Source organism: Sceloporus occidentalis, unplaced genomic scaffold (assembly GCF_023333645.1).
Source record: "Sceloporus occidentalis isolate IW3139 unplaced genomic scaffold, rSceOcc1.0.p SCAF_286, whole genome shotgun sequence".
NCBI classification, from domain to species: Eukaryota; Metazoa; Chordata; class Lepidosauria; order Squamata; family Phrynosomatidae; genus Sceloporus; species Sceloporus occidentalis.
This window is the reverse complement of record NW_028317266.1, coordinates 578,759-601,316: the sequence shown is the minus strand read 5'-3', so window position 1 is coordinate 601,316 and position 22,558 is coordinate 578,759. Positions and strand designations below refer to the sequence as shown.

The window sequence follows — 22,558 nt, the reverse complement described above, 5'->3', positions numbered from 1 at the left end:
GAAATCTTGTAAGCAGCGGCGGCCCATTTAAATGGACGATTCGGCCACGCCAGGGCCGTCTTTAATGCCCGCAGCATCCGCGGTGGGCCGCCCGAACTGGCCGGCACACCGAGATGCCATTGCAGACGATGTGGCTGTGAGTCTTAAAGCGGCGGTTAGACGGGCTGGCCGCTTTAAAATCATTAAGTGGTCAGCGTGCCTGCACAGTGCCGCCCAGTGTCCTGTTCCGTGTGACTCCGCCCCTTGAGCGGCACGTCTTATCGTCAATCTGATGGGCCGCTCAAGGGGGCGGAGTCACACGGAACAGCTCCTCGTGACAGCTAGAAGAGCATGTTGGAGGACAGCAGCAGTGAAGGACAGCAGCAAAAACGTAAGTATTAAAAAAAAAAAAAAAAAATTATTGTGGTAATGGGCGGAAGGGGAGCCATATTCAAAGGGGGGGGCTGCATTGGGACAACAATTAAATGCAAAATGGGGGTGGCTAGGGGGTATAAGTACATAACAGGGTGGTTGGGGCACTACTTAAATCAATACACAAAGGTGGGGGGTGGGTGGCTGGGTTCAATATACATTATTGACATTAACAATGCAAAGGGGGGCATCAATACACAAGGGAGGGGGGCTGGCTGGGGACATCACATAAATCAATACACAGGGGTGTTGGGGCATAATGTACAAAGGGGGCTGGCTGGGGGCACAAATCCACATGGGGCAATACACAAGGGGCATAATGTACAAAGGGGACTGGCTGGGGGCACAAATCCACATGGGGCAATACACAAGGGCCATAATGTACAAAGGGGGCTGGCTGGGGGCACAAATCCACATGGGCAATACACAAGGGTGTGGGGGGAAATACAATAAAACCAAAGGGGGGTGGCTGGGGCATCAATACACAAGGGGTGTGTAAAAAGGAAGGCATGATTGACAACCAACTGTATGCCAATGAAGTGAAATGGTGTTCTGATGCAGAGATCCAATGGGCAAAGCCTCTCTATACAAGACCTTAAAATGGTCTCAAACATTAATGGAGATTCTTCTCTGCAGAGCACATGGCAAATCAGTTAGGACATTTGGTCACCTTCCACTCCCTCCCCCAGTGCAATGTCCTTTCCCTTTTCTATCACCTTGGTCTCTAAGGGTCACTGGAGAAGATAGGTTACCAGGGGAGTGTCCAGCAGAAGGAGGACTTATTGTGTTTATAAAGTCCTGCCAACTCTCTCTCTCTCTCTCTCTCTCTGAGTCTGCGTGGAGATGATCACAAGGGAGTGGTAATTGTATCACGTGTTTACAGGCTTATCCTGCTGTTTCTTTGTTATTTCCATTCAATCAATGAATAGATAGTTTGGTAACAGCATATACTAATTTATAGTAATTTGTATATGTATTGTTAATTTGTTTAGCCTCTCTTAATAAATGTTGTTAATTGCAGAAAACAAGGAGTGTGGACTCTGACTTTACACTCAATAGTTAGTGGTTATTGATAGCATAACAGTGTATATATATATATATTCATACATTAAATGTTATTCAGTAATCACAGTAAGATACAGACACGTTTTTATATTTATAACATTTGGCGAGCCAGGTAATTATTTTTTACCACTTTTTGCTCACTTGCAAGGGGGGACAATCCAGTTTTCTCCAGATACAAGTGAGCTAAAAGGGACAAAATAACCGAACCGATTTTGTTTTACTTGCTGGAAGCGTTTTCTGCAATACGTCTCGGGCCAAGACGTGAGAGATCCTAAGAGGCAACCAGAGTGAGACGCAATTAGTAAGCCGGACATCATTTCTGGAGGATCGTGTTTTATCCAGACCGAGGATTCAAAGTGGGGTGCACACCATTTGATTGCCTGCAGTCTGAAGACACAAGTCGTGTGAGTAAATTATAATTTATTTTTTGATATATAAGAATGGAAATTGTAGCACAGTATGCAGAAGCTAGCACTTTTGACCCATTAATGATGGAAAATGAAAATGAATTTAAACAAATGCATAGCTTGTGGTTGCAATGTGAGAAAGAGAATTGCAGAGTAGACAATAAGAAGTGGTGCCTGAATAAAGATAGACTGAAAATCCAGAACTGTATGAAGTTGCTGAAGTTATTGAGGAATCAGTTGAACCGTATACTTGTGGGGCACACTCCTGTGGCCTCCATAATAAACAACACAAGTAAATATAGTGATTGTCCAACCTGTGGATTAAATGGAGATTATGTAAACACATTAGAGGACAATTACGAAGCGAGAGGAGAGTTGATATCATCCCTTAGAACATGTTTAGCCACGCAAACCCCAGTTGCTGTATGCAGCCAGGGGGAAACATGTGCAGAAGAAGAAGAGGCACAAAGTATTGTAGAGAATGAGAACCCAGGAACAAACATAGGAAACCGTATACTGGATGAGCTAGATAATGGTGGTATTCCTGTATTAACCCCTCTTGTAACAAAGCCAACAATACCACATTTTATGGACCCTTTATCTGTTTCACCTAGTGTTAAAAGCAGGACATCTGCCACCCTGCAAACTGCTAAAATTCTACAGCAGCAGGATAGAGATAAGGTGATGAAACAGCTGATGAAGTTAAAACCCCTCTTTCCCCCATATGTCCTTTCAAACATGTCTAATTTTGAATCAGCAGTTAAACAATATATGCTCTCTCCTAAAGAGGCATGTATGATGCTTAAAATGTGGGCCCCAAGCAGCATTGCATGTAGATTTAATCCACCCATAAATGGCCCTATTAATCGAGACCGAGATTGGTTTAAAGATGATAAATGGGGTACAGAGGGAGACAGACTTAGAGCTGTCTCCAAATTTGTAACAGGAGACAGAGATTTAGATAGTCATTCACTTGCTGAGATGAAGGTGAATTTACAAGATGATCCGTGGGTTTTTGCTTCCAAATTCGAGCAAGTCTATCGGCTAACCCACCGCATTCCACCAGATCAAACCCCTCCTGATCTACTACAATACCTGGTAAAAAAATTCACTTACTTAGACCCTGGAGTGCAAATGATGGCCGAGGAAAAAGATACTTTGGAAGGGGTATTGACCATCATAGGGAAGGCCAGGCAGAATTTAATGAGGAAAGGAGTCATAGGACAGCGTAAGGTTGCGATTGTAACTACCAATGAAGGGAAGCAATCTCTACCTGAGATTCCCTTCAGAGGTATTTGTTATTATTGCAATAAACATGGTCACAGACAGAAAGAATGTAGGAAGGCCAAGAGAGACCAAAGGGTGACTGAGGGATGGCATGTTAGTCCATCCCCCTCTGGGTCTGCCAAAGAAAAAAGTGATCAAAGAGTATCTGTAAAGATGAACAGAAATAACATTCCTGAAAAGGCGCATCATTCTAACCCTCTGCCTAGGACCAATCTGTATGGTCCGGCGCGGGAGGCTCTGAGAATGATGGCAGTACAGGGAGCGGTTACTAATGAGCACAAACTGAAACTGGGGGACGAGGCTCCTCTAATTTTATTTTCAGATTGACTAGCACTGGACGATATGGTTCCTATTTGTAAAACATTAAGGGACCATTCCGGACGTCCATACGTGCATGGTATTATGGCAGGACATCACACTAAGATTCTGATTGATACAGGAGCTTCAGTGACATTAACCAATCTACCATTAAGTCCTCCTTCTGGGGCGAAAAAGACATTTCTTGTAGGACTTGGTGGCTCCCAGTCTCAGGCATTTCTTATTCCACAAGTGATCTTGACTTTAAGTGCTCAGTGGAGTAAGGAAATACTGATCTGGCAAAGTAAAAACACTGAAGGTACCATACTGGGTGCAGATGTAATGAGAACAGAAGGAATGCTGGTAGACCTTTGCAATAATGTTTTGTGGAGAGATATGCAAAACCTGTGTTCTCTATTAGGAATACAGCAGAGATTTCATATACCATATCATCCCCAGTCATCCGGTATAGTGCAAATAATGAATCGTACTCTGAAGTCCAGGTTATCTAAAATGCTGGTACAATATGGCAAATCATGGGTTAACCATCTCCCAGCAGTACTCATGGCTATCAGAGCTACACCCTCTAATGCCACTAGGTGCTCTCCATATGAATTAATGACAGGGAGAAAAATGGCACTAGGCCATCCAGGTGAACCACAACTTTCAACTCCACTGAGAGAATCTGTATCTAGAGACCAGTATCTCTCCCAAATTCAGGAGCAATTAAACTCATTGCTTCACTTTGCTGCCTCCAATATGGCCCCAACAGATTGCAAAATTTTATGCACACCTCAAACTCTGTTTAAGAAGGGGGGATTAGTAATGATTAAAAATTTTCAGAAAAATTCTCCCTGGGATGCAAATTGGGAAGGGCCCTATGTAATTCGAGACACACTGGGCACAACAGTTCTACATGTACAGAGGTCTAACCCCAAAAAGGCCAGAAGGCAGCCTGGATATAAGTGGGTACATGTAGATCAGTGTAAATTATATAAAGGGACTTGTGCTCCAGATACAGAGTTAACTGCTAAGGACTGATGCTTCTGCTTGATCTTTTTAGGTGCTTGAAGTATGACAACGTGAAATAATATTCTAAGAAGAATGAAGCTCAACATCTTTCCAGTCATGTTGCATTTCCTTAAACAATTCAGGACATGTGAATCCGATAATAATTCCCTATTGGAACTGAATGCAACTCCATCCACTCAGCAACATAATGGAAGTTATACAGATACCAAAAATGAATCTTCCAATACTTGAACTTAACACAAACTCATTTGACCAACATCCTGAAGGCAATTATACTAGAAACAGCTCTTGGACTGATCTGGGCATCACTCCGCCCTCTCGAGACCGCAGAGGGAATTACGCCAATGGAATAGAAGGATGGACTAAAATATGGAGTGGTGACAATGTATATGATGTGTGTTTATATGTAATACTCAGTGCGGGTGTGGGGTGTTGTTAAAAATTGATGGGGAAATTTTTGGGGAAATAATTATATTCTGGGATTATGGGTGGATAACAAGGGCAATTCAAGATGATTGGGAATGTAAAGGGTCGGTTTGGGGAAAATGTACTGTAGTTTTAAGTGGTAGGGATGTAAAACTGACTGATTGGTTAGTGTCTACACATTTCAAATTTCTACACATTTTCTAAATTGTTCCAGAATTACCTATACTATAAAAAGAGCTTTAATAAGGTGGGCAGAATGGGTAAAAGTAGATATAGAAGAGGGATTGTGGACACAGTTCTGGGAGGTGTAGGGCCTGGGTTGGGTTAGTGAATGCAGTAGACATAGCCAGTATGACAGCAGCATTATAATTGTTAACTGATACTTCTTATATTGTGTGTTTCTGTAGTATGTATTGTTATTCAAGTTTGTATGTGTTGTTACCTGAAGTCATTGATTGCCAGAGTATATCACCTCCATTATGGAATGCAAATGGAAAGAACTCTGTGAATAGCGGGCTGGGCATGCATACATAGTAGATACGCTGCGAGGTACGCTCTCCCTCTTGTCTCCAGTGGGTTTTATAGAGTCCAGGGGTCTCATCCACTTCATTGTCAAAAGGAGGGATGTAAAAAGGAAGGCATGATTGACAACCAACTGTATGCCAATGAAGTGAAATGGTGTTCTGATGCAGAGATCCAATGGGCAAAGCCTCTCTATACAAGACCTTAAAATGGTCTCAAACATTAATGGAGATTCTTCTCTGCAGAGCACATGGCAAATCAGTTAGGACATTTGGTCACCTTCCACTCCCTCCCCCAGTGCAATGTCCTTTCCCTTTTCTATCACCTTGGTCTCTAAGGGTCACTGGAGAAGATAGGTTACCAGGGGAGTGTCCAGCAGAAGGAGGACTTATTGTGTTTATAAAGTCCTGCCAACTCTCTCTCTCTCTCTCTCTCTCTGAGTCTGCGTGGAGATGATCACAAGGGAGTGGTAATTGTATCACGTGTTTACAGGCTTATCCTGCTGTTTCTTTGTTATTTCCATTCAATCAATGAATAGATAGTTTGGTAACAGCATATACTAATTTATAGTAATTTGTATATGTATTGTTAATTTGTTTAGCCTCTCTTAATAAATGTTGTTAATTGCAGAAAACAAGGAGTGTGGACTCTGACTTTACACTCAATAGTTAGTGGTTATTGATAGCATAACAGTGTATATATATATATATTCATACATTAAATGTTATTCAGTAATCACAGTAAGATACAGACACGTTTTTATATTTATAACAGGGTGAAAACAAACAAACAGCAAACCAGTGTGGAAAGCATTTTGGATGTGGATGTCAGTGTCGCAGAGCCTGTCCTGGTGCGTGTGTTTGGGTGTCGGTGTGGCAGAGCCTGTCCTGGTGTGTGTGTCTGGGTGTCGGTGTGGCAGAGCCTGTCCTGGTGTGTGTGTGGGGGTTTCGGTGTTGCAGAGCTTGTACTGGTGTCAGGGCGTGCTGTTTGGGGACAAAATTGGCTCACACTGGGCTGTTTGGGGACAAAGTTGGCTCACTCTGGACTGTAATTTGTTAATGTTATCTTGGTGCTGGTCGGATTCTATGTGGGAAGTGTGGACACCAGGGCTGGCTTTGGGGGTGTGCATCCTGTGATCTATGCCTGTAATTTAGGGGGTTTTATCTATACCTTTAATGCTTAGTTGTTATGTGATTTCCAGTTGATCTGTACTTGCAAAGCTGGGTTTGTGTGTTATTCTGTTGATCTGTATCTGCTATGCTATGTTTTCATACATTATTTATGTATACCTGCAAATACAGGGTTTGTATTTCTTATTCAGTTGATCTATTATACATGCACATGCTGTTTACATGTGTTGTTTATTTGATCTATACCTGAACTACAGGGAGGTGTGGCTTAATGAATGAGGGACAAAGGGACTCTGGGGATGATTACAGGCAGGGGCCCAAGGAAATACCTAGGGTCCAATTTTTCCATATTTAAATTTTATTTTTTTAACCCCTTAACGACAATTGCCGGTCCTGGCACGACACGGAAAAGCATGTGCTTTACGACAATTGACGTGCCAGGACCGGCACGTCTTTAAACGGGTGCAGAAAGCGATCTGTTTTCGCTTTCTGCACCCAAAAAACGTTGCTGAATGCCTCGACCTCGAGGCATTCAGCAACGCCGCTATCGGAACGAAGGGGCCATCTCTGGCCCCTCCACGGGGCGTCAACATCCGCCATACTTTGTATGGCGGCGGACGCCCGTATTAAAAGCGTTTAGGAGGCGATCGACTATCGCCTCCTAAACTTAAATGGTGTCGCTGGAATGCCTCGATCAGGAGGCATCCAGCGACACCAAACACTTACCTTTCGATGGGCTGTGACCGCTCCGGAGAGCGGTCACAGCCGCAGCTGCCGATGATCTTCGCCATCAAGCAAGATGGCCGCTGCCCTGTAACAGGAACAAACAAATTTTAAAAGTTCGCTAGACAGTCCAGACCATCTAGAGAACTTTGGCTCCACTTGCAGGTTGAATACAGGTACTGCATTCACCATGCAAGTCAATGGAAGCCAGCTTTCTAATCACAGTGTGATTAGTAAAAATAAATTAAAAAATAAAATAAAATTTATAATAATTAGAAAAAAAATAGTAAAAAACTAGTAAAATGTAAAAATCATTTCCCACTGATGTCACTATCAGGGGAACCTCCAAGTTGAAAAAAAATGTTAAAAATTTTTTTTTAAAAAGAAAAAAAAAATATATATATATATAAAAAATATATTTTTGTGAGCAAGTCCTAAAATTAGCATATTAGCTTAAAACAATTCTCGCATGGAAAGAGTTAAATACTGGCATATTAAATGCCCATGGGGTGTCTACTTTTAAAAAAGGTATGATTTGATGGGGTAAATTGAATTGGCCGGGATCAACAACGTCCCAATTAACACCGGGGGAAGGATGGCCACACACCTAATTTCCAATTAGAAAAATGCACACGTACCAAATGTGGCCTTTTAGTTCCCACAAAAATGACACACCCATGCATGTGGGATATCACTGCACTCAGGAGATGTTGCTGAACACATTATGGGGTGTCGTGTGACAGCGGCATATACCAGGAGCTGTAAATTCATACATAAAGTAGGTGTGTGTGGGAAAAATACACACACAAAAATACTACTGCAAACTTTGAAAACATGCTGGTGGTAAAATGTGTGCATGCAAAGAGTTAAAATACCAGCATTTAAAATACCCTGTGGTGTCTAGTTTTGAAAAATATATGGTTTTGTTGGGCACACTGAAATGGCCCGGCTCAAAGATGTACCAAATAGGGCATGGGCAGTGGATCCCCAAATGCCAAAGTTCAACATTGAAAAATGCGCATGCCCCAAATGTGGCCCTTTTGCCCCCAAACGGCCAGGCAAAATCCTTCATGTGAGGTATCGCTGTACTCAGGAGATGTTGCTGAACACATATTGGGGTGTTTTGTGATAGTGACATATACGAGAACTTTTTAATTCATACCTGAAGTAAAATGTGTGTGGAAAACCAAATGCAAAAAAATGACTACCACAAAGTTTGACAAAGACTGGTGGTAGATATGGTGCATGGAAAGAGTTAAAATACTAGCATTTGAAATACCCTGGGGTGTCTAGTTTTCAAAAATATATGGGTTTATTGGGCACACTGAAATGGCCCGGCTCAAAGATGTACCAAATGGGGCATGGGCAGTGGATCCCCAAATGCCAAAGTTCAACATTGAAAAATGCGCATGCCCCAAATGTGGCCCTTTTGCCCCCAAACAGCCAGGCAAAATCATTCATGTGAGGTATCGCTGTACTCAGGAGATGTTGCTGAACACATATTGGGGTGTTTTGTGATAGTGACATAAACGAGAACCTTTTAATTCATACCTGAAGTAAAATGTGTGTGACAAAACAAATGCAAAAAAATGACTACCACAAAGTTTGACAAAAACTGGTGGTAGATATGGTGCATGGAAAGAGTTAAAATACTAGCATTTGGAATACCCTGGGCTGTCTAGTTTTCAAAAATATATGATTTGATGGGGTAAATTGCATTGGCCGGGTTCAAAGATACCCGAAATGGCACATGAGGGGAAGAATTACCAGATTTGGAAAAAATGGCTTTGAAATAGCAAAACGCTACCTGTACTTATTGCCCCATAATGGGTAGAAAAAAGCAAAAAAACATAAAAACATTGGGTATTTCTAAACTCAGGACAAATAGTAGAATCCATTTAGCAGGTTTTTTCATTACCTTTTATAGATGAGTAAAAGATTTTTCAACTAAAAGTTAGAAACAGTCATTTTTTTCTAAATTTTTCACCATATTTTATACTTTTTTTAGTAGTAAATAATATGATACAATCAAAACAATGTCATCTAAAGAAAGCCCTTCTTGTCCTGAAAAAAACAATATCTAATGTGTGTGGGTTCAGTAAACGGGAAAGAAGAAAATTACAACTAAACACGAGCAGCGCAGAAATGTTAAAACGGCCATTGTCACGAAGGGTACAAAAAGTAAAATCAGCCTTTGTCACGAAGGGGTTAAGAAAAATTAGCTGTTTTTTTATGTATTAAACATATTTTTTTTTACTCCCAGTTCCATCACATTACATCAATATGCGTTAGAAAATCAGGAAAAGATGGGCATGGATGGTGTGCTGATTTGGTGGCGCCCAGGCCCTAGGCTGCCAGCCCTCCCCTGCTTGTAAGCCGCATGAGAGCTAGAAATCAAAGGAGAGAATAGAAGGAGATCATTGGATGAGCAGAGAGACCGGTGAGGTATGTATTTAGAAAAGAGTGAGAAAATATAGGTAGAGGAACTGCAGTGAAGGGTTTTGAAAGTAAGAGTCAGGATTTTGAAATGAATCCTGAAGCACACAGGCAGCCAGTAAGAGACTGACAGAGAGGAAGAGAAGTCTGGCAGCAGCATTCATTAAAGATTGTAGAGGGGTGACACGGTTAAGAGGGAGACCAGCTAAGGCAGAATTACAATAATCAAGGCGGGAGATAATGGGCATGGGCAAGAGCTTTAATGGCATGCTGTGTTAGGAAGGGACGGAGACGGAGACAGACTGAATTTGGGGAGTGAACGAAAGGTCGGAGCCAGGGGTGACACCAAGACAGTGGGCTTGAGGAGACGGGGAGATGATAGCAACATTAACTTTGAGGGAAACTGATGGAATCTTAGCGTTAGAGAGAGGGAAGATGAGTTTGGTTTTGGAGAAATTGAGTTTCAGGAAAGGACATCCAGGTAGAGACAGAGGTGAGACAGTTAGTTACACGATCTAAGACAGAGCGAGGGAGATCAGGAGAGGATAGCTAGGTCTGGGTGTCATCAGCATTCAGGTGGTATTGAAAGCTAAAGGATGAGATTAGTTTGCCAAATGAGGAAGTGTGGAGGAGAGAGAACAGAAGGGGTTCTAGTACTGAGCCTTGGAGTAATGGTAGCATGTTAAAGGAGGATGGGACAGACCCAGTAGTGAGGGAGAGGTTGAAGATGTGAGCTAGAGCAGGGACAAGAGTAGATGAAAGTGTATGGGTAAGATGGGAAGGCATCAAGTCAAGGGGGCATGTGGTTGGACAAGAGAAAGAAGAAGAGCACGTACCTTCTCTTCAGTGACCGCAGAGAATTGATGTAATGTAGTGAAGGGAGAAGAGGTCAGTGGGTAGCAGGGCACATAGTCAGGAGGGAGGGTGAGGGCAGGGTGGTCACTGTGCACATATGTCATATCTGATAGTTTTGATTTTATTATTGAAATATGTGGCAAAGTCGGTTAGTGAAAGGGGTAGTAGGGATAGGTTGTAGAAGGGAATTGAAAGTGCTAAAGAGTTGTTTAGGGTTATGAGACAGGGAAGAGATGAGGGAGGTGAAGTAGGTTTCTTCAGCAAGGTTCAGAGCGGATTAGTAGGAACGTAGCATACATTTGTAGTGCAGAAAGTCAGCCATGGAATGAGACTTTCACCAACTACACTCAGCAGTGCGGGAACAACGTCGTAGGTGTCTGGTTACAGTCTTGTGCCAGGGTTGGAAATGTGAACGTCGGGAAGAGCAAGTAGTAACTGGGGCTACATCCTCAAGAGCAGGTGTGATAGTGGAGTTATGGAGAGAGGTAGCGTTGTTAGAGATAGGAGAGAGGAGAGGGAGTAAGTTGGTTAAGAACTTCTGAAGGTTAATACAGCTGAGGTCTCTGGTTAGGCGAGGATGGGGTGCGGGTGAGTGAGTAGGAGGCAAGGTTAGAGAGCAGGAAAGGAAGTGGTGGTCATAGAGGGGGAAAGGAGAATTAGAAGAGCGAGTGAGAGAGCACATGCTAGAAGGTGCAGGGTGTGACCATCATTATGAATATGGGAGTTATATGTTGTGTGAGATCAAAAGAGGCGGTAATAGAAATTTTGAAGCATGGGACTTTATGGGGTGTCAACTGGGATGTTGAAGTCCCCAAGGATAACGGAAGAAATATCAGATGAGAGAAAGAGAGGCAGCCACATGGAGAAGTAGTCAAGAAAGAGGTTATATGCATCAGCTATGCATAAGGAGATGAGATTAAATAGTAGGATAGCATGGACTTCAAATGAGGAGAAAGAGAGTGATTAAGTGTATGTATGTATGTATGTACGTATGTATATATAATAGCTGCAAGCCACTTGGGGGGGTCACAGAATGGGGCCTTGGGCAGAACATGGTTAACAGGAAAGACAGCTGTAAAAAGTGAATATCACACCTACATGCTATTTAGGGAAGGAAGGAAATCCATCTCCTGGAGATAGGCATGGGAAACATAGCAAGTCAATAAAATCACACGGTGGGGTCTGTCACCTGAGTCACCTGAGTACCCGCTGCGTCCAGGTCCCGTCCGGTGTGCGCAGCCCAAGTACCCGCTGCGTCCCGGTCCCCTCCGGAACGTGTCGCCCGAGTACTCGCGGCGTCACGCTCCCATCCGGAGTTCATCACCCGAGTACCCGCGGGTAGTGGGTACTTGACACTAACCTTCCCTGCATGACAGGCAGAGTCTTCGTATCGCCGCTGCGTCCTCACAGGAACAAACCACCACTAACTGACGGACGTGTACGACGCTGCACACCACGCCCCCTTCCTCTCCCACACCCCCATTGGACGTCATCACAATTGGGGGCGGGACCTAGAAGAGCGGCTGATTTAAAAACTGAGAACTGATACTTGTTCACAACTGCGCTGTGTACTTACCTGCTTAACAATGTTCTATGCTTGATTTCTGTTGCCGACTCCTGCTAGTATTTTGACCACGTTGACCTCTCTGCTCCTGACTTGGATTGCCTGATCATTCTCTGCCTGATACCTGGTAACGACCCTTGCTTGTGTTTTGACCACGCTGATCTCTCTCTGCTCCCGACCCGGATTGTTTTTACTTACTCAGATTATTCTTGCTGCTGGACAATACTATCTGTTGCACTGTGCTGTCTACTCTGGTCCTACGCAAGAGTCGTCCATACCTGTTGAGTACACTAAAGAGACTGATACCTCATTCCCTGCATCCTGGTTTCCTCACCTGTTCAAACGTAATATAACAACTGAGCCCTTATGGATACCACGGGGTTAGCTGAAGCAGTGACTTACATGAAGTCCAAACAAGACAGAATCAACTGCAACAACAGATAGTACAAATGCAAGGTGCTCTCAATATTCCTGGTGAACCTCCTCCGGTACCCCCTGGGGTACTACAAGGATCAACCGCACCAGAACCGCAGGTGCCCTTGCTGGAAAGATACACCGGAGACCGCAAAATACAAGACTTTCATAACCTTGTGTCAGATCCTGTTCAAACCAAGAACCTATACCACAGATTACATCAAGATCCACACGGTCATCTCGCTATTGTCTGAGGAACCACAGCTCTGGGCCCCATCACCTTCTCCACAGCAACATCCCTGTACTAGAAACATGGACTTCCTTCCGGCAGGCCATGGATACCCTATATGATGAACCTTTCAGGACCACTCCTGCTACAAATGCCTTAAGGGCCCTTCGTCAAGGCAAAAGACCGGTAGAGGACTACATAGCAGAATTTCGGCGTGTATCTCTGGAGACAACATGGAATGAATCAGCATCGCATGACCAGTTCCGGTTGGGTCTGTCGGATTCTATACGTGACGAACTTGCCCACTCCGCTATTCCGTCCTCCTTGGAGGACTTCGCCAGGTTGTGCATACAAATAGACAGGAGGTTACGGGAGAGAAAGGCCGAACGACTAACGTCTCCTTCTCATGCTTGGTCCACCACTAGACCACAACCAAAGAAACCACAGAGGAACCTATGCAGATAGGACCCATCCGGGATCCCTTGTCTGGTGCCGAAAAGGAACAACGTTGGTCTCTTGATCTCTGTCTCTATTGTGGCAACAAGGGCCACTACGCCAACGAGTGCCGAACCAGGAGACGGCCATCCAGGGGTAAGCTACCCTCACTGTCTATTCCTGCCACCCACGGTGTTTCTCCATCTTCAATCCATCATGTGCCCCTCTCCATTTCATTGCAGTGGAAGGGGTATTCCGTCGCTCTCTCAGCAATTATTGACTCAGGAGCCAGCAGTAACATTCTCGACACCGGCTTAGTCCAGCAGTACGGCACACCTGTCCAGTAGAAGACGACACCTTTACTGCTGCAGTTAGTGGACGGACAACCCTCTACGGCACAGAGACAGTACCTCTACGCATGCACGTCAACCCTCATCACACGGAGGACATATCGTTCGACGTGATTCCCTTTCCTGTGTTCCCTGTTATCTTGGGTCTTCCCAAAACCCTGACATTGATTGGAACTCATGTTCTGTGACATTCCTCTCGAATAAATGCAATCGTCCTAATAAGCCGCCTCTGTCCATCAATGTAGCACATGACTACAGCTCCCTTTCAATCCCCACGATTCCGAGCCATTACAGCCGATTTGCAGATGTATTAGGGAAGCAGCCAATCCATTACCGCCACATAGGTAATACGACTGTCCGATCAACTTATTTCCGGGTGCCCCTATCACATTTGGCCGCTTATATCCTATATTCGAACCTAAACTCGTCACTCTCAAGGACTATATCGACGAGAACCTAGCCAAAGACTTCATCAGACCTTCCACCTCCCCTGCTGGAGCAGGGATATTTTTCATCCCTAAGAAGGACGGCAGGTTACATCCTTGCGTTGGCTACAGGGAGCTGAATAACGTGACGGTAAAAAATCGATACCCTCTACCAGTGATTCCAGAACTCATGGAACGTGTTGGCACCGCCTCCTTCTTCACAAAAATAGACCCGAGAGGAGTGTACAATCTGGTGAGGATAAAAGAGGGAGACGAATGAAGGACCGCATTCAGATCCCGATACGGACATTTCAAGTACCTAGTTATGCCTTACGGTCTGTGCATTGCCCCAGCCACATTACAACATTTCATGAAATACATGTTCCGAGACATGTTGCATTAGTTCGTTGTTGTTTATTTGGACCACATGCTGATCTACTCTCCATCACTGTTAGAACCCAGAGAACACGTGTCCAGGGTACTGGAGCACCTACAAGACAAAGAGCTATACGCTAAACCTGAGAAGTACATGTTTGAAACACAGTCAGTAGAGTTCTTGGGCTTCATGTTAACCCCTACACAGGTGGAGATGGATCCAAAAAAAGGTCAACGCCATCCTTCAGTGGTCTTCCCCGATGGACAGGAAAGGTGTCCAGAGGTTTGTCGGTTTTGCAAACTTTTATTGGAAGTTCATCCGGAACGTCATACAACCAATCACCGCCCTGACTTCTGTCAAAAGAAAATTTAGCTGGACCGAGGCTGCTCAAAGAGCTTTCCTTTTCCTGAAGGAGCGGTCCACGTCAGATCCATCCAGTACACCAAAGACCTTATACGCTGGAGATTGATGCCTCCGACACCGCGGTTGGTGCTGTTCTCTCACAAAGGGCTGATAACGACAACCATATCCACCCAGTTGCCTTTTACTCACGAACCATGACTCCCGCATAACGGAATTATGGGGTCAGAGAAAAGGAAATGTTAGCCATGAAATTGGCACTTGAACAGTGGAGACATCTGCTGGAGGGGACACTCTACCCCATTACCGTTTTCACGGATCACAAAAACATGGAGTATTATAGGACCGCCAAACGGCTACAACCCAGACCCGCAAGGTGGTCCTTGTTCTTCACCAGATTTCGACTCCACATCACCTACAGACCAGGTGCATGGAACACTGAAGTGGACTCGCTATCCCAGATGTGCGGCATGTCTTCGTCTCGCCATCAAGACGAGGAGACCGTGTTTTGACCCGGGCATTTCTTGTCTTGTACACGCTCTTTCTGGGACTTGTTTCATCCCCAAGTGTCTGACCCTGTTCCCCAGATAACCACCAACTACACAAGAAAGATGGGTACTACCGTATTTGCTGGATTATAAAACAACCCTGATTATAAGACAACCCCCCAAAATCTGAATATTAATTTATGAAAAAAATAAAAAGCCTGAATATAAGACGACCCTATAGGAAATTTTTTTTACCAGTAAATGTTAATTCATGTAAACTATGTGAACAATTTTTTTTTTAAGAAAAGCTATGATCGAGAAAAATATTTTGTTTTTATTTCCTTTTTTTTCAACCTGCCCTCCCAATTATGCACATCTGCCCCCAGGCTTGCCACTCTGCCCCAGAAATGCCTTATACCCCCTATATGCCACTGTGCCCCATGATATGCCTTTTAACCCTCTAAATGCCACTGTGCCCCATGATATGCCTTTTGACCCCCTATGTGCCACTCTGCCTCCAGAATTGCCTTATACCCCTAATGCCACTCTGGCATTTAGGGGGTTAAAAGGCATATTATGGAGCAGAGTGGCATATAGGGAGGTATAAGGCATTCCAGAAATGCCTTATGCCCCCCATTTAACACTCCCTCCCTCCTCCAAACTTATCAGAGCTTCTGAGTCCCCGGTGCGTAGTCCGGGTAGCGTGTAGAGGTCTACGCGATTCGCGTAGACAACTTCCGCTGCAGCCGGGAGGAGGTGCGGTTAGCAGCGGGGGCTGTCAGAGATCACAGGGAACTCTGATCTCTGACAGCCGGGGAAGCTCTGCGCGATGGACGCAGACAACTCCCGCTGCTTACCGCACCTCCTCCAGGCTGCAGCGGAAGTTGTGTACGGGAATCGCATAGAGCTCTACACGCTGCCCGGACTAAGCACCGGGGACTCAGAAGTACCGGTAAGTGGGGGGGTCAGGAGGATCCAAGATCTTAGTCTCATAGTCAGACCTAGTTAGGAAAAAACCTCGTCTTATAATCGAGAAAATATGGTACTTCCGTGGTGACCTGCTCTACGTGCCTCCGGCAGTTCGTCTCCAAGTCCTACAACACTGCCATGAAACACCAGCAGCAGGATATGGAGGTGTTGTCCAAGCCATAGACCTGATAAAAAGATCGTTTTGGTGGCCCACTCTACGTAACGATGTCCTTAAGTTCATTCGTTCCTGTACTGTTTGTGCCAGAGCAAAAAGCACCGAAAAAAAACGGCTGGTCTCCTGTGCCTACTCCCAGTACCCACAACACCCTGAACGGATCTGTCCATAAATTTCATCACCGACCTGCCGGTATCGCATCACCACACCACTCTTATGGTGGTGGTTAACAGGTTCACGGAGATGGCCCACTTTAATCCAGCCAAGCGATTATCTTCAGCAGACGAGACAGCCACTCTTTTTATTCGCAATATTTTTCTTTACATGGATTACCGGATGACTGGTATCAATTGCTACCCATCGCCGAATTTGCGTACAACAATCATATCCACTCCTCCACGCGTCTGTCCCACTTCTTTTCCACCTATGGCTTGCATCCTTCTATCACGGCTGACCCGTGAGCCAAAAAGGTAGATGTTCCTAATAGCAGATGGCTACCACAAAGTCCGAGGTGAGGTACAAAGGGAAAATCCAGAAACAAGGTCAGGTCACACGCAATGGTCGGGGCTGGCAGCAAGGAACGTAGGTCAGAAATCACAGAGAAGGGTCTGGTACACAGGTAGAATCAATCAGGAACGCTTAGGTACAGAGGCAATAATTAGCTTATACTTGAGCAATGATTTCTCAGTGGAAGGGGCTTTTATAGTTTGAATTTGGCGCCAAAATTACGTCATACGGAGAGATGCGTTGCCATAGCAACGCGTACGCAACTTCTATGGAGCCGGTGTCTATCTGCAGCAGCAGCGAGTAGACGCGTCTCCATAGAAACCTGAGAACGCGTCCTCCTCCCTGCTGGTCTCTGCTGGCAACGGAGGGGGCGTGCCTGCACCCAGCCTCTGCTCGTATCTGTGTCGGCGAGCAGAGGCTGAGGGGAAACCCGACGCTGCGTTCTGCCGTCGCTGGAGCCGGGGAGAGGGTAAGTAGATTTATGACACCTTCCATGCTCTCTGGTTCCCCGATCCCCAGTGTAGTTCCTTCAATGACGGAACGGATAACAAATATCATAGATACGCACAAGATGTTACGCAACACCCTCACCAAGGCACAAGAACGATACAAAGCACAAGCAGACAGACGTCGTTCCACTGCCCCCGTCTACAAACCAGGTGACAAGCTGTGGCTGTAGGGATCTGCAGAGGATATCCTGTCCTCAGATAACCTTCCGGGTGATGTCAGCAGTGACACGACCCGGAAGGGAATGCCCGATCTGGCGAGCGGCATTTAAAAATGTACGTTTTCCGGCTTTCATGAATCCCCTGCCGCTGATCTCCCGTGCAGCGGCAGGGATTTGTCCATAGGGGATTCTTGAGATGGGTTTTTTGGGCATACCGGTACGTCCACAGGGGACTGAAGGGGTTAAAAGCTGATAATTTGAGGAGAAGAAAGGTAAAAAATTTGAGTTTTGCTGTTGATGCTGCAAGAATTTTTAGGGTAGAGGGGCAAGAGAGGAGAGACAAGTCTGGCATGTATTCTCAGAGAACAGTCAGGGGGAATAGGTTTCAGATTTTATAGAAAACTGATTTTTCATGAAATTAAACATGAAAGAGATTGCTTACAGGAAGAACTAGATAATGTGAAATATGAATTGGATAAGATCAAGAATGCAAAGATAAGGGTAGCTACTGTGGAAGACAATAGGGTAGTTCACTCCAAAGAAAAATGTGATTGTTAGGAATTCCCGAGCCCCCCAAGCCCGTTCTTGTCATTTTCTCACAAATTTGATCTAAGATCCCTGGGGCAGCCCACTGTTGATTTTTCATAAGGGGGAACTCCAGAACAAGCACTGCTAGATAGTAGGGAAGCTGTAAATTTTAGCAAGCATGTTAATCCACGAAATGAGAAACATAGAATTACAGGGCATTCCATTCAAGCTCCTTCTGTACGTGATGTGAAAATGCTAATTGGACAGGAAAGATGGGTGTGTGATGTTGTACGTGAAAATCAAGAAATTATCGGAGCAGATGTTTGTTTGTAACAAGGACTGGTTGTTGATTTGGCTAATTTAAAATTGTGGAAAATGAAAGGAAAAGGAAATATAGGCCATGTATGGCACTGTCAGGGTCCATCCAGGCTGCGGAGCTGCGTATCTCTGTTTTTCCCTGCCTTGCCTCAGTTCCCATGGTTTTCTGTGGTCCACTCACATTTCTGTATGCTCTGTCCTGAACCTCTGATTCCTTGATTACAGTCTGCTCTTTGCTTCAGCTCCTGTTTCCTTTATAAGGTGTGTCCCACCCGTTTGTTCTGTTTGTCTCAGTCTGCAGTCTAAAGGTATGTCCTTCTCGGTTCTGTGTTTGGATACAATGTTTAGTTTATTAGTAATTCAGTAAGCAGGCTTTAGTGTTAGGACCCGCCGTCATTGGAGTACTTTGGTGTAGTGGTGGGCTAAGTATACTATGGCCATATGATGTGACGGAATCTCCAATTGTTATCTTATAGTCCTAGGCTAGTTCCTATATTCATGTTTGTCTGTCTCTTATGTACCTTTGCCCTTCTTCCCTGAATCATCTGAGGATTTTGGTTCCTCTCTCCTCTCCCCACGTCCCAGTTAAGATGTCCCAGCCTGCAGCACTCGACATGATTCTAGTGCTATGTCTCATGCCTGCTCCAGGGTGCCTGCAGAATATCTCCAAGTTTTGCTCGTTTTGTCAGATCCAAGTTTTGTTCGGATTTCCACATCCATTTTCTTAGTTGAGATATACGGTGTGTGTGTATATATATATATAGTGTGTGTGTATATATATATATATATATATATATATATATACACACACCAGCTTACAAACACACAAATACCTACACTGCTCTTACACACACCTGACCATACACATACACTGACCATCTCACACCACCCTTTCTCCCCATCTCTTACCTTTCTCATCTTCTTTCTTCCATCCAGTTGTGGGAGCGCGAAGTCTGTCATTTCAGACTTCTGCTTTACTGCTCCCTCGTCACTACGCGCCGGCAATTGATGCCAAGCGCTGGGACATGACGTCATCCCCGCGCTCGGCAACAATAGCCAGTGCGTAGTGATTAGGGAGCACGGAAGCCGAGGTCTGAAGTGCCAGACCTCGAGCTCCCTAATGTTAATGTTAATGTAATGCTAGTTAGAGGGAGGTCGTGATCTCCCCAACCAGCCCTGCTGATCAGGGCTAGTTGGGGAGATCACGATCTTGCTTCTCCCCTCGCCCCTCCCCTAGAGATTCGTGGCTTCGTGGGGAATCTCCGGCTCGGTAAATAAGTATACTCGGCGTATAAGACGACCCCCGACTTTTGAGAAGATTTTCTAGGGTTAAAAAGTCGTTTTATAAGCCGGAATATACGGTATATATTCTCCGGAAAAGGGGCTAAGGTTATATGTTAGTTATTGGAGGAGGTAACAAGGGTATTACATTTATCGCAGAACAGATTATTCTCCACACATATCAATTGGTGGTAGTGGTTCCTTCCTATCAGATGTGGGAGTGTGAGAGAGGTGGAGGCCACCATAGGAGACAGCAGCGGGAGAGGCAGTGTTACAAGAGGATAGCCAGGTTTCAGTTAGTGCGAGAAGGTGCAGGGAACTAGAGGCAAAGTGGTCGTGTAAGGCTGTTAGTTTGTTACAGACAGAACATGCATTCAAGAGCAGGGTTTGTGGACAAGATTAACTGGGAGAGGATGAGAAAACCAAAGGGGGCCAGAATTTGGGGAATAGGCATAGGACTTGTGTGAGCGGAGAGATTGTTGGGAGTGAGGGGAGGTGAAGTTGAAGAGTGCTTGGGATGAGGGAAGGGGAGAAGAAAGTAATGATGGTGTAATACAGACATAGTATTGAGGTGCTGGTGGCTGGAGAGAGATAACTTTTACTAACAATAGAGGAAAGTGAAAAGAGGAATAAGATGATTATGAGCATGGTAACTGGAGACAGATGGTGATGGGAATGGAACGGTGGTGTAGCAAACACAATAAGCAGTAGGCAGCACTTGCTGACAGTTCGGTGGAGTATTGATTGAAAGTACTTTCTTGGTGAACTCCCTTGGTAAACTTCAAAACAGTGGAGCCAAACCAAACCAAAGAGGACAAGCACAAGCTAGGGTTTTGTAAATAAATGCAATAACTGATGCAAATGAATCAAATTTGAAAAAAGGAAGATACAGATAAAAATGTTACTGACCTTTTGCACATCCTGCTTGCACTTTTCGACTTTATCTTGCATTTTCCGTAGCTGATCTGTTGTAATGGAGGAGTCAGCCTTGCTACTGGCCTCTCGAATACTGGCCAGTTTTTCTTCTTTGCATGCCATATGGAATGCTTTCTTAGCCGTCTCCACCTGTAATAAAGCATTAAATATGGACAAAATCAGGGACCTCACTCCATTTCATCTTTATGTTTGCTGACAACTAGTTTCCATATCTAACCTCCTTAATCTTTTTGGCCCAAGGTTTTTGTGCCTTGCGGAATCCATCCTCAGCTTCTTTGCTCTCCTTGAATCCTCCCATCATTTGTTTGTGATAAGCTTCCTTCTGCCAATTTCGAACCTTCTCCATGTCTTCTGATACCAGTCGGTTTTTTACCTCCTGGTGTAACTCAGCCACTTTTTCTGCTTCTACTAGTAGGGATCCCCATGCCCGCTCTAATGTGCCACACTGAGGACCTGTGGGGTACATGTTTACAGCTAATCATTTTGTATGGTAAACTTAATTACTTCTAAAGAAGACATTCATTTTTGTGAGAATCATCACAAGAACAAGGTTAAATGCCCCTTGAATCTAGGCAAGAGCTGCTTGTTAAGTTTATCAGCTCTGAAAAATTGTGGCCGAGCTATGGCTTAGGGCTCATGAAAAGTGATTTGTGGTATATCACTTGAAATCATTTCCCTGTGTGTAGTCAGTTTTATCTATTTGTCCCTAGCCATTTTCATGTACTGAAAAAAAGATGAGAAATATTAGAACAAGAGATCATTGTCTAAAATGTCAAAAGCCTAGATGTAATGTAAGGACGCTTTATTTTACTGATGGTGGTGAGAGCATGTAAACATGCATGGGATAGGCATACGGCTAACCAGAATCTAAGACAAGAGGTTGCTTAAGGATTTACATTTTTCTTTACAGCAGGAAAAATGGATTGACTATTTTCCTTCAATATCTACATTTCTATGTATTGTAGATTGTGTATAAATGAATGGTGTGTACTTTAAAGATAGCGAATACCTTTCTCAATAAGCTGACGCCAACGCTTAGCCCACTCAGTCAGTTGCTGCGCGTAACCTTTCTCTATTTTAGCTCTGTCTTGCAGGCAGCTCATCAAATCATTACATAAGCGGTGTCCATCATCAATCCTCTTCACTGTTCTTTTGTAGTGCCCGACCTACATACACATAAATGTTTAGTTGAACATAAAGAAAGTGCACTTTCATGTAATTGGGAATAATTCATTATAATAAAGAGCAGTTATATTTGTCCTGCCTGTGGGATGAATAGTTTTTCTCGAACACCTTTATATTAACTGACTAGTGTATATGTCCTTCATTGTAGGACTCCTGCCATTTATCTCTTTCTCCCTCTTCTCTCCCATTATCTCTTTCCTGTTTTCTCTCCCTCTCAACCCCCTGCTTCTTAAATTTTGTTCTGATAGTCTTTTAAAGTATCTGTGGGAATGTTTGTTCTGTACTCCTCTCATGTACCCTTTCTTCTCACCTCTAACATTCCTCTTCTTTTTCTAGATACCCTACCCACCCCTCCCCTAACCTGCCTTTACCTCCCCTCAACTCACATAAACCTTTACCTAACTGACATACATTATATGGACAAAAGTATTGGGACACACCTCTGAAATATTGAATTCAGGTATTTTAATCAGACACATTGCCATAGGTGTATAAAATCAATCACTTAGCCATGAAGTCTGCATTTACAAACCTTCGTGAAAAAAATGTATTGTTCTGAAGACCTCTGTGAATTTAGGCGCGATACTGTGATAGGATGCCCCTTTTGCAATATTTCACGGTCAAGTGTACGTGGTATTATTGGAAAGTGGAAGCGTTTAGGAACAGCAACAAGATCCCGTAAAGTCACAGAGAGGAGTCACCAAGTGTGAAAGAACTTTACCGACCCACACAGATCCCTGACCTCAACCCATCGAACAGC

The 22,558-nt window shown here is 44.3% G+C and overlaps 1 protein-coding gene across 1 annotated transcript in view; it reads right to left on the bottom strand.

Annotated features, from left to right (window-relative positions):
* LOC149275461 (protein kinase C and casein kinase substrate in neurons protein 1-like) overlaps positions 1 to 21,716 on the bottom strand; it is a 74,290-nt gene extending 52,574 nt beyond the window's left edge. The window contains exons 1-3 of the mRNA XM_089504711.1: positions 21,623 to 21,716; positions 20,831 to 21,066; positions 20,587 to 20,742 (exon numbers count right to left, since the gene is read on the bottom strand). Of these exons, the coding sequence (XP_089360837.1) occupies positions 20,587 to 20,742; positions 20,831 to 21,066; positions 21,623 to 21,716 (486 nt within the window). The remainder of the gene's footprint in view (positions 1 to 20,586; positions 20,743 to 20,830; positions 21,067 to 21,622) is intronic.
* Positions 21,717 to 22,558: the final 842 nt, after the last annotated feature.